This window comes from Cyprinus carpio, chromosome A16 (assembly GCF_018340385.1).
Source record: "Cyprinus carpio isolate SPL01 chromosome A16, ASM1834038v1, whole genome shotgun sequence".
Lineage (NCBI taxonomy): Eukaryota > Metazoa > Chordata > Actinopteri > Cypriniformes > Cyprinidae > Cyprinus > Cyprinus carpio.
In genome coordinates this window covers 18,575,674-18,587,927 of record NC_056587.1, presented here as the reverse complement: position 1 = coordinate 18,587,927, position 12,254 = coordinate 18,575,674, and the positions used below count along the sequence as shown (strand labels likewise).

Sequence of the window (12,254 nt, the reverse complement as noted above, 5' to 3'; positions counted from 1 at the left end):
GTATTGTATTCATAACAAATTCATACAACTGTCTGTAAACCTACCATGAGAACAAAGATATGACTAAATTATGATTTTTAAGCCATATGTCATCATACTGCCCAGTACATTACTTGTATTGTTCTTTATTTTGCTGTTATGTTTTTATTTATTTATTTATTTTTATTTTTTTATTAGAATGACACTTTTGTTGTCTTTTGTTTCTGTTGTCATCCTGCTCATATGTTCACTTATGTTTTTATTTTTAGGGTCAAAGAAGATTCAAAGTCTCAGCCAGTCCAGTAAGTAACACTCAGTCAGGCCTAGGCAGAATCTGATGACTTTTCCCCCATTTTCCACATTTTTCCACAAAAGCTGCAGAATACTCTTATTGGCAAGTCAGATCATAATAAAATCAGCCAAAACATAAAGTTAACAAACAATAAAGGGGCAGAACTTAATTTGTGGCTCAAATTCTGCAGTTTTTGTCCATGCACATATTCTGTGTGGGCCTGATCTTAGCTAGAGACCTCAAGGTTTTGACATTCCTGCCTGGCTGGTTAGTGGCGTGTGCATTTGTTGTGGCTTCCTTTGTGATTGGCGGCTCTTTTCCCTTCCTCTCTCTACTGATTGGCTGCCCGCAGTCTGTCATGGCTTCATCTGAAAAGCTTTTGGCAGCTTCATCCACATATAGGCTGGATGCATCAGTCCTGCTTTATTTTGCTTGTTTGTCGACTCTGTGAGTTGCACATTGACACTGTTTGGTCTCTTTCTCTGTATCTGTGGATACACAACCATATCCCTGGCTGATGGATGCAAAATTCAAAATTCAACTCGCTATGGCTTCTCTGCTTCCTTCTCCAAGTTTTTCCATCTCTCAGTTCTCTATCTTTGTATTTCTCTTTCTAATTTTCTTCTTTCTCTAGTCTCACATAACCATATTTTTCAGTAAATCTGTTTTATTTTATTCAAAACCAAGAAACGCCCTCTTAAAGAGATAGTTTGACTGACATGTACAGCAACCAATCACAGCACATTTTGTTTGTACATTTCAGTTAGGGGCAGTTTATATGAAATAGTTTTTACCACAGTAGTAGAAAAATCTGGGGAAAATTGCACAGCATTTCCTATCAGATCAGCTATATGAGAAATGCTGGAAAATATAGTGGAATTGGTGTGCACTTTGTAATTAGAGTTTTTATTTGTCCAAAAGTAATAAATATTGATTTTTATAAATCGGTGTGTTTTCACTACTGGCCGTAAAGCTGACCAATCAGTGGGCTGAGACCAGGCTGTCCCTGTCTTTCACTCTGTCTTTCTTTCTCTCTATCCCAGTAGTTTTTGCAGCTGTACATGCCCTGTACATGTGTTTTTCTCATGAATGTAGCAGCACTTCAGTTGTCATGATGATAATGGCGTGTGTGTCGACCAGAAGACCAGATTTTGAGTTGCGCTGTCTGCTTGTTCATACAGGTGGTATCCCTTTAGTGGAATCACTGATCTGGTTAATAATGTTCTCCAGCCCCAGACAAAGTCCCAAAACCAACCGCAAACAGAGCCTCCAAAGGAGTCAGAGACGTAAGTAAAACTGAATGGATTTATCTTTGCCCTCAACCCTCCAAACGCTACATTGCCCAGACAAAATTTGAGTTATGTTGCATTTCTGTGCCTCACCTTTCACCTACTCTGACTATTAAATAAATGGTCAAGGGCTATCAGTTCACAAAAATGTTAAATTAAATTAATTAAACGGTATTTTGATGAATTAATCAGAGTTAATTATACATTTGCTGGTAACACTTTACAATAAGATTGAATTTGTTAGCATTAATCAGTGCATTAGACATTATGAATGAACAATGTCTTTTACAGCATTTGTTGATTATTAATTTTATAGATCGATGGATAGATACACAGTTTAATATAAAATGTTACAGTTTATTGTTAATTGCTAATTCATGCTTATTCACTTTTTTATATTAAATGTCAAATGTTTTTGTATTGTAAATATTTTTGCATTGCCTTATTTCATATAAACTCCCCCTTATTTTAATGTATAAATTATAGTTATTTATAAAATATAAATTGTACACACAATACGAAATAATATATTCATGTTCATTCATAATGATAAGTGTTTATTTATAGAAATAATGCATGTATTATATGTAGATATTAACCTGTATCAGTAAATGCTGTAAAATATTATTTGTTTGCTTCATTCATTATATCTTATGCATCAACTCATGTTAACGAATTTAACCTTCTTGAAAACTTACCAGTGTGCCTAAAGTCTGATCATTTAAAGGCATTACATTATAGTGGAAAATAAAAATATTTAATAGTTTAAGTTGCAAGTTTCATATGGGTAGAGAAATTTAGTTATTTTTATTATGTTATGTATATTTTATGATGTTATTTTTATTATGTTAAATATAATCAATTATGCTAAATGAATGTGATAAATTGACAGGCCTTATTTATTACCTTAAATACTAGCTACTACAGGCATGTTTCGCTCATTATGGCCCATCAATTGGATTTGATTACGAGATCTGCACTAGAGACCAGCATTAAGCATGGGTTTTGTATTACATGAGAAGTCGACTACAAATTTGTAAGTAGCTTAAACGGGTAAAGCGCAGGTCTTCAGGTGGCTGCAATGTCACTCATAAAGGGAGTGCGTATCAGTGTACTGGCTCGTGTTTCTTTGACTTCTCTATCTGCTGTGTGTCAGATGAGACGTGACGAATGGCGTATGATTATATTATGGGTTATGCATCTCTGGAGGTGAGCTGTGCTGTGGTCTCCAGCTGTCTGTAATGCTACCTGAGCCAGTGCACCTGCCAGACCTCTGGAGCTCCTCCAGTCTTCCCATCATCCACCTGACTGCTGTCTGGAGCCCAGGTGTATATGGGAGGATAGATGCTGAGTTTAATGTAAAATCTGTCATTGTTTACTCAGTCATGTCATTCCAAACACATATGATCATGTTTTCTGACAGAAGACTGTCTTGTGACACAGACTTAAATCTAATATTGCATTTGCTAAAGGATATCTGCTGTACATCTGAGAGGGCAGCGTGGGGTCAGACAGTGAGTGGTACTGTATGTGCACATTTTCGGAGGGTAAAAGGGCAGAGGTCAAGGGGTCGGTGAAAGCAGACCTGCTCATTGGTGTGATTTGATCTTAGAGGGGTGAAAGGTCACTGACTTAAACAGGAATCATGTTCAGTGGACACTATGCTGAGAAGTTTGGACGGTTAGCTTCAGAAAGTTAGTACCTGTGCGTAAGAAGCCTGTTTTTTTTTCTTCTTGTGATTGTCAATGGAAACCAGTGTTAGTTTAAATGTTAATTTAGTATTTTTGTGTTTGTGTGTGTATTTATTTTTTTATAATATATATATATATATACACACACACACACACACACACACACACACACACACACACACACACACACACACACACACACACACATATATATATATATACACACATATATATATATAGTTTTCATTTTACCATAATTATACCTTTAATCAATTATATTATTTACTATTAATTAATTTAAACTTTTTTAACTTAAATTTTAAATTTTAAATTTCACTTGAATATCCAGTTTTCTACATAATTTTATGTACTTTTGTCATTTTTTATTAATTAATCAATTTTTTTTTGAATATTACTGTTTAATTTATTTCAGTTTTAATACTAAATGTTTATTTACTGTTAGTAATTAAGTTCCTCAATGTACTTATTTTGGTTGCAGTTTATTTTACAGTATGTGTACTTAGTGTACTTACAGTGTATTTAAGTACATGTATCTAAGAAAGTTCTGGTAATACAAGGTAACTACATGGGGTAGGGTTAGGTTTAGGGGTAGGTTCAGGGTTAGTACCTAGTTATTACATCGTTATTGTAATTACTATAATAAGTACATAGTTTGTACATGAGGAACAGGACTGTAAAATAAAGTGCTACCCTTATTTTAGTTATTTCTTTAAGAATTTAATATTTTGTGTATTCTGTTTGTACATTTGAATTTATTTTTTTTTTACAATGTTTTTAATAGTTTTAAGTTTAGTTGATTATAACCCTGGTCAAAACTATCCCTGGCATTTTCTAATAAAAGCAACATATATATGCAATATTTTACTACAATATAGAAGGTGTTTCACCAGTGATCAATATTTAATTTTACAAGTGTGAAATGGGCTAAATATGCTATTGCGATGGATGGGAATGCTAATGAATAGCTATCTCTGGGTATCACAGACAATATATGTGAAACAAACATGGTTTGTCACAAAAAAAAAAAAAGTTTATTATTAATTGGTTTATGCTGAAGCCAAAAAGACTAATAAAAGTTCAATGACGTTTGTGTTCATTAAACTTACATGAAACAAACTCCTTTGCATTAAGCATTCAAACTCTCCTGTCAGAGATAGTGATTAGCAGCGTGAGAATGTGTTCAAGTTTGAGTTTGGTGGGAGGTGGCCAGGTGAATTCTGGGTAATACCCAGGCATTCTGTTGTAGTAAATAGATCAGTGTGCTCAATAATTCAGCCTGCTAATGAATGTTGCAGGGGCAGATGTGGGACCAAACCTCCTCTAATCGACAGCTTATGGCGTTAGCCCCCAGTGTTTGGTTTCCATGGCTACGGCTGATTGACAGGGGACATACAAAATGCATGTGTGTCATGCATGCATTCAGCTAGTGTTTCAGGGTCTGTCTCAAGCCTTTGATCCCCTCTGCTCTCTTACGGTAATGAAGAGGGTACATGATTGAACAGCACCCTTATATAGAAGTCCCATAAACACACTGAAGGTGATCTGTCTGCTCAAGATCACATTGATATTTATTTAAATGTATTTATAAATGATCAGGTTTTGTAGTTGGAACTATATGGGCAGCTCATAAATACTGTCATGTCGACAGTTGTTTCAGTTTTACAGTCGATATGAGGAATGCACGTGAGCTTGATGTGTTATCTTTGTGATCTGGTTTGGATAAGTTCAGCCACCAATGAAATGTCATTTATTTCACTGAATTTCAGCATCATCACTCCAGTCTTCAGTGTCACATGATCCTTCAGAAATCATTCTAATATGCTGATTTGCTGCTCAATAAACATTTATTATTATTTGAATGAATTTAATGCATTCTTACCGATTAAAAGTATTAATTTATTTAAAAAAAAATATCTGAGATGACACGGAGAGCAAATGGGGATTCATTAGTCTTCATATTAGTTTTATAGCTCTGTACTATTACTGTATGTCAGCAATTGTCTTTTTTTAAGGTTTTTAAGTTAATATTTGAATGAAATGATGAATGAAGTCAATGAAGTCTAATGAGCAATGAAAGAGCAAGCTCTGAGCAATAAAATTGTCCTTTTGGTTGTAACCCATGTCAAAATCCTTCCTATTTTTCAAATATATTCCTATTTTTATGTTCTCTTTTTCAAGTATATTGATATCTCATCATATTTACACTTATAATGTGTTTTCTTGCTGTGTTCTGATTGGCTGCGTTCTGTTTCCTGCAGGAAATTGCACCAGCAATTTGAAATGTATAAGGACCAGGTGAAGAAGATGGGGGAAGAGGCACCGAGCACCCAGGAGCAAAAGAGTGATGCACCCACCTGCGGAATCTGCCATAAAACCAAGTTTGCCGACGGCTGTGGCCACCTCTGTTCTTATTGCCAAACCAAGTTCTGCGCTCGCTGTGGAGGAAGAGTATCACTACGCTCTAACAAGGTACAGCTGTAAAGCTGCTCAGATCACACAAGCACTGACTTCAGCTGGACACTAGTCATTACTGTAATGATGACTGTGTTCAGAATGAAATAGAGCATACTGCGAAGTATGCACTGCACACTACCTACTATTTTGAAATAACTTGCAAATGAGAATTTTTTTTTTTTTTTTTTGAGTATCATTTTGTACACCAGGCTTGTATCTCATGTAGTAAGAATATGGAGATCAGACTTGGGTCATACTGAGCAAAAATATGCTGTTTGGTGCAGATGTTTTCATTTTTATGTCTAAACTGAGATTTAATTCTGATAGCTTATGTAAATCAATGAGATTTTTTTTAACATTATTGCAGACTGCTGACATAAAATAAATAGGAATAGTTTTCACTCTGTATCTATCAATAATATATGTTTTAGTAAGATGTAGTTTTATGATCAAAGCTCTGTAGTATTTATTGGGGGCAAAACATGTAATACAGTGCAATACAATGATGATTGAGATACATTTTTTTCTCAAAAGCCTGATGTATGTATGTGATGCATTTTTACATGATTTTTCAAAAAAAAAAAAAAAAACTATTTATAATAAAGTAAACCTTGCTTCAGTCTAGTAAGTGTTCATCTTGACATGTTACTAACAATATAAAGGTTATTCTCATGTTTACTATAAAAGTATAAATTATCTATCCGATGACATGTAGTAGAATGTTTACAACAATTTTTCAGCAAAGTTTTGATCATATAAAAAATGATACAGTAGGCTATTATAGGGTTAATCCAGTACTGAGTAAAAATGTCTTAACCTTAGGCAATCCAATCAAATAATAAGCTACAATGATATTAGAAATTGCATTTGATATCACTTGCATTTGATATCACTATACTCTACTTACTGCAAAAAATAGTGTATTATGCCATTCTGAGCATATTCAATATTTACAGCTCATAAAGGAGATGTTTTTGAGAACTGTGACAGTGTGATATGTTTATAGATGCTAAAAGCCATGTTTTATTTTTTAAGTAGTTGAACTTATCAATGCAGATTCTTTTTGTCATTAAAAATTTCATAAAGAAATCATTCAACTCATTGTAACGCATTTGCTCTTGTGTTATGTCCTGCTGCTGGCCGCTTTGAGGGTTGAGCAGGGAACGCAACAACCACAAGAGGGTGATGCTCCCTCTGTTTTTATCACCGCGCCCCTTGGCCCGGGGCGATGGATGTATCAGGCCAGAAACTGCTTATCTAACCTTTTGATGTTTCTCTCCCAGTACAGTCTTAGTGCTTTTAAATGACTTTGCTCAGAGTAATAAGCGGCGATGTGATTGGCTGCAGTAGTACGTGAACATCTCTTTATGTGTGTCTGAATGTCACTCACACTTTTTCTCCCCTCTTCTTTTTTTCCCTTGTCTTTCTCTCTTGCGTTTCCTTCCCTGTGGAATTGCAACAGGAGGATAAAGTGGTCAGCACCCTTTTTTCTTGACTATGCTTTGATATTTAGCTTTTGCAAAAGTGTGATGATTGCACACCTCCATTAAAGGTGCTGTAAGCGATTATTTTATTTATTTATTTATTTCTGGAGCAGCAGAAATATCTCAGGTAGTAAGATAGGCTCCTTTTTAAGCCAGTCAGAAACAATCCATGTCCGGTTGCTCTACATGACTTTGTAGGATGGGTTTTTGGAAAGAGTATGTGGTTTAAGTTACACTGTAAAAATACGTGACAATTTTTCAAGGATAACAGGATGACATTTTGATGTCTTTTACTTAAACAACTTTTTTTAAAAGCAACATTTTAACAATTTTAATACAATATACAGTATTTTACTATAAAATAATTTTTTTTATATCATAAACATTTGTATATTTTACTTCATTTATATATTTTAGTTTATATATAAATGTGTGCATATATTTATATTATATTATAGACACTTGCAGTTAATGGTTCAATTCTTAATATATATATATTTATATATATATACACACACACACACACAACATATATATAGATATATATATATATATATATATATATATATATATATATATATATATATATTTTTTTTTTTTTTTTTTTTTTTTTTCGTAAATTTGATGAACAGTTTTTATAGTGATAGCAAATTGTTTGGAGTTTTCAAAATGGCTGAAATCGCTTACAGAACCTGTACTAAATGAGAAATGGTTGTGATGTTGCTATTATCAACTGGATGACATTGCATCACCCCTCATTTCAACATCAGAACATTTTCATATTATTTTAAAGAGGGAAAGCCATAATAATAGCTTTACAATAAACAACAAACAGCTTTGTGAATTTTCATTTTTGTTGTTTTTGCATAGAAACAAAAATAAAGCTGTATTATTGCTGTTTGATAAGACAAATAATAATTTTTATTTATTTATTTATTTAAAACAGTTGGTTCCAACAATGTCATTCCAGTGGCATCAAATTGAGGTTTGGCTTAAATATCCTGCTTCTCAGATGTTTCTTATGAGGAATTTGTATATTGAATTCTGTATGTAGATTTATAGGTTCAGAATTTCGTTTTTTTTTTTTTTTTGGACAAAGTTGATAGTTAAATGAGAACTCCCTGAGCAATCAAACAGCAGCCTCTTTATTGTGCATGTTGTTTTGGCTGCATGAGTACAGTGTAGTAAAAGTGTTGCATCCAGCTCCAGGCTGCTTTGTGCAGAAGAACAATAGAAACACTCTCGTGTTCCCTTGAGCACAGATGGTGATGCAGCAGGTTCACCTGGAGTGTTACCTGTCACACACCGGCCCCACTTCTGAGTTATGGTGATCCCCATAGATCTCACTAATAGTCTTGATAAAGCCCAGTAATATGACAGTATATGGGTGAGTTTCATAAAAACATGACCAGGTCACATTTTGCTCCAAAATCTAAAAATCTCAAATTATATTTTGCATGAAGAAAATGAAAGCATTTATTACCATAATGTGTCCAGATGTATAAATATAAAATGTAGACATAAAATTAAAACAAACATCATCAATGTAGCATCAGTAGTGATTCTCATTGCTCTAAAACAGTACTTGCAGATTTAGTGGCTCTGCAAATCTGAGTACAGTTTGAGAAATTGTCGAGATCTATTGTGAGACTCTATAGAAGATATAGTATGTGACTGGGGCATTTCTCTGTTGACAGATCTGAGAAGCAGGAGGTAAAAGTCTCAGTTTGTATTTAATCTCACCATTTAGACTCAAGACTACTTGGAGGGAAAAAAAGAGATATTAAGGAGATTTCCATTCCCACAGTTGCCCATATTGAGATGTCTCCTGGTCATTTAGCAAAGAGTTATCAGCTCTTACTGGTTATAGTTTGCAGCACTGGTAGAGTGTGACGTTTTCATGTTTATTTATTTTACCTCTGTTTTCTGAGTATTAGATGTTTGTCTGATTTTTGGTATCTTGGTTCTCTAGTCTGTAGTTCTGTTTCCTCATGTTTTCTGGTATCTCAGCAGTAGCAGGACCATGCCGAGCTTTTATCCGGTTGCCGGTTAGTTCTTGGTGACTGGATTTTGTTTCTCCCCTCTGTGGTTTACATCATTAAGGGTTTGAATGGAGACAGTACTTGTGATTCTTACCTCTCTGAACCTTATAGACAGTTTTACATAGAAATATCTTAATATCTAAACCTAGTAGTTGTTGTTGATGGTCGAAGAAAAACTGAAGGTTGTTTACGCTTGTTTCATTCTGCTCTGCTGGTGCAAAAGTAGCATTGTGTTTAGGGGTGCATGATAAATATTGGCCAATAACTAATGCGCAACTCGTCATTAAAGCCAGTTTTCTAATCAGCGGTAAATTCCATCAGGTGTGTGATTTCACATAGAGCAGCTGTTACTACACAGAGCTGTTGTTAACTGACAAGCTGCGCAAATCCACGTTCATTATCAGGTTGGATATGAACAGCTTGTCAGTTAATTAGTACATAACAAATTTAATAATACTTAAATTAAGTTTTAATTAAAAAAGTAAAACTAAAATTAAAATATTAATCAAAATATTAATAAATCTTAGTATATAAATAATACTGAAATTACACTGATCTCATTTTAAACAGATTTGTCAAAAGTGTTATTCGTTCCTGTGAAGGTAGATATCTCTGCTATCGTTTTTCCTTCGTCATCATGATGATTTTGGATGTATATATAGTCAGTCTTAGTGAATGCACAGACATTGCCTCATGAGCTCGACTCAGCTGCGCTATCCTGTTCCAGTGTGTGATGTCTGACAGCTCCCATCGCCGCACGAGACACCAGGAGCTGTAAATATTGATGCTGTCTCGAATAGGATCTCTTTCACCACAACTGTCAGTGTTTGGAGAAGAAAAGAAAATTTCACCACTGATGCTTTTCACTGACACTGAAAATAGTGGGTATCTATGTTTATTTTCTTTAATGATTTTGGAAAGATTTAAAGGAGTAGTTAACACAAGATTTTAATTATTATGTGGTTTACTCACCCTCGTGTTGTTCCAAACCTCCATGCTGTTGTCTTTTTCAGTGGAACACAAATGGGAAAGCTCTACACAGCTCTTTTCTGTACAGAGACCGTTGTAGTCAACATGATTGTCAGGCTCTCAAAGGTCAAAACAAAACCAATAAAACAAACCATAAAACACTATAAAAATATAGTCTGCATCGCCTGTTTTTAAGACTTGAAGTAATGGCTGCTGAAAATTCATCACATGAATAAATGACTTTTTAAAACATTTGTAAAGGGAAACAGATATTGTGATAATATTTCACAATATTAAAGTTTTTGCTGTATTTTTGGTCAAATAAATACAGCTTTGGTAAGCATAAGTTTCAAAAACATAAAAAAAAAAAATAATTTCCTTGAACAGTATTGCATGTGGAATGATGCAGTGAAGAGGTTTTCAGTAAATAGTATCTTACATTTTAGATTATTCCTATAAAATTTGAGGGAAATTTAAGGCAAAAGCTGTCAAAATGGATTCAGAATTCTTGAAATAACACACTCTAGCTTCTGTTAACTGTCATCCGTGCGTTCCAGGTGAGGAGTGACCTGCAAAACAGAAAAATGTGCAGAAAAGTGTTGAAGGATTTTAATATAAGCCTAGAGACTAGTATATCCTCACCAAAGCTTACTCTATGCCTGCATCCTCTGAACGCATGAATGACAATTAGCAGATGCTAGAGATTACGGTTTTTACATTTTTAACATTTTTAATATAACTCTGATACACCTAGCATGCCTAGAGGGTGAGTAAATCATGGGGTAATTTTCATTTTTGGGTGAACGATAGCTTTAAAATCTGCAAAGGCCTAATTTAATATAACAAATAATTAAAAAATGACTTTTATTGGAAATTGATTTTATCAAACGTTGATAGTTGCCTTAATCTTTTAAACAACTGAGTAGACTACATTTTGTAAAAATCACCTGTCAGTTTCAGTGAAGAGCAAATTTATACTCATATGCGTTATGTATTAGGTACGTTACGGTCTCTGACAGACAGCTTGACAGACATTTTCTCCTCCTCCTCAGAAAGCGAACACAATTAAATCATCCTGTAGGGTGGGTTTTCCAGCAAATGTGTGTGCTCTCTGCACCTCTGCAGGCTTCTCGTAAATACTAGACATGCAAGATGGATAGACGAATGATGTGGATTTGGAAGACTAACATGTTTGACTTGTCAAAAATGTTACATTCAGTTGTCGCACATTTATTTATTTATTTATTTTTTCCAGAAAAGGAGTGGTTTTGAGGCATGACGTTTGTCTATTGTAACAAAAATCTTTTATTTTAACCCATGAAAATACAGATCCTATTGTTAATAATAGTGAAAAATCACTTTAAAGCTGTTGTTCCATTATTACCCCTTAGCAGATTTTGACTCGTATAATGTGATTGTTTTTGCAAGCATAATATCTGATGCACATCAGTGATTTAACACATCTTGATGTTGAAGTTAGTGTTTCTGTCTTAATCAGCATCCTTTGAAGAGAGTTAGTGAGCGTTGTGCATGTGTAATGAGTCAGACTCAGCCCCGGTGGAGCTGTGCGCTCACATGCATCCATAATGAGACCCGTGTTAGTGTGGCTCGGTGGCAAAAACATGATTACGTGCTGCTCCGATCACTCTATATCATCTTCCTGCACAAGCATTTGCTTTTATTTCACTATTTTTGACAACTTGGATCAATCTCAGGATTAATTTTCTTCGCTTTTTCCTGCAAAATCTGAACTGAAGCACAATCTTGACAGCAGAAGGAGCATTTGATCCCCAACTCTAAAAGGTCACCCGTTACGCAGGACTTTGGCTTATGAAACTGTGCAGAGCTGTCCGTGAGTTTTGATTTATTGAACATCATTTTTATCCATTTGGACCAAACAATACACAGCCGACATGGGTAAGCATGGCAACAATGATTATATAAATAAGCTTTTATTGTGTTATTGAGATTCAGGCAATGGAAAAAGCTGCATATTGTTATTTGGGAGACTGTTTGTCATTAAAATAACAAAT

The 12,254-nt window shown here is 34.4% G+C and overlaps 1 protein-coding gene across 12 annotated transcripts in view; it reads left to right on the top strand.

The window, feature by feature from the left end:
• LOC109087787 (regulating synaptic membrane exocytosis protein 2-like) overlaps positions 1-12,254 on the top strand; it is a 150,135-nt gene that overhangs the window by 19,969 nt on the left and 117,912 nt on the right. For 4 of the 12 annotated variants that reach the window (XM_042773090.1, XM_042773089.1, XM_042773096.1 and 1 more), the window contains exons 3-6: positions 249-281; positions 1,453-1,557; positions 5,531-5,741; positions 7,189-7,200. In XM_042773090.1, the coding sequence (XP_042629024.1) occupies positions 249-281; positions 1,453-1,557; positions 5,531-5,741; positions 7,189-7,200 (361 nt within the window). The remainder of the gene's footprint in view (positions 1-248; positions 282-1,452; positions 1,558-5,530; positions 5,742-7,188; positions 7,201-12,254) is intronic. The other 8 variants (XM_042773099.1, XM_042773103.1, XM_042773102.1 and 5 more) reach the window with 3 other exon arrangements.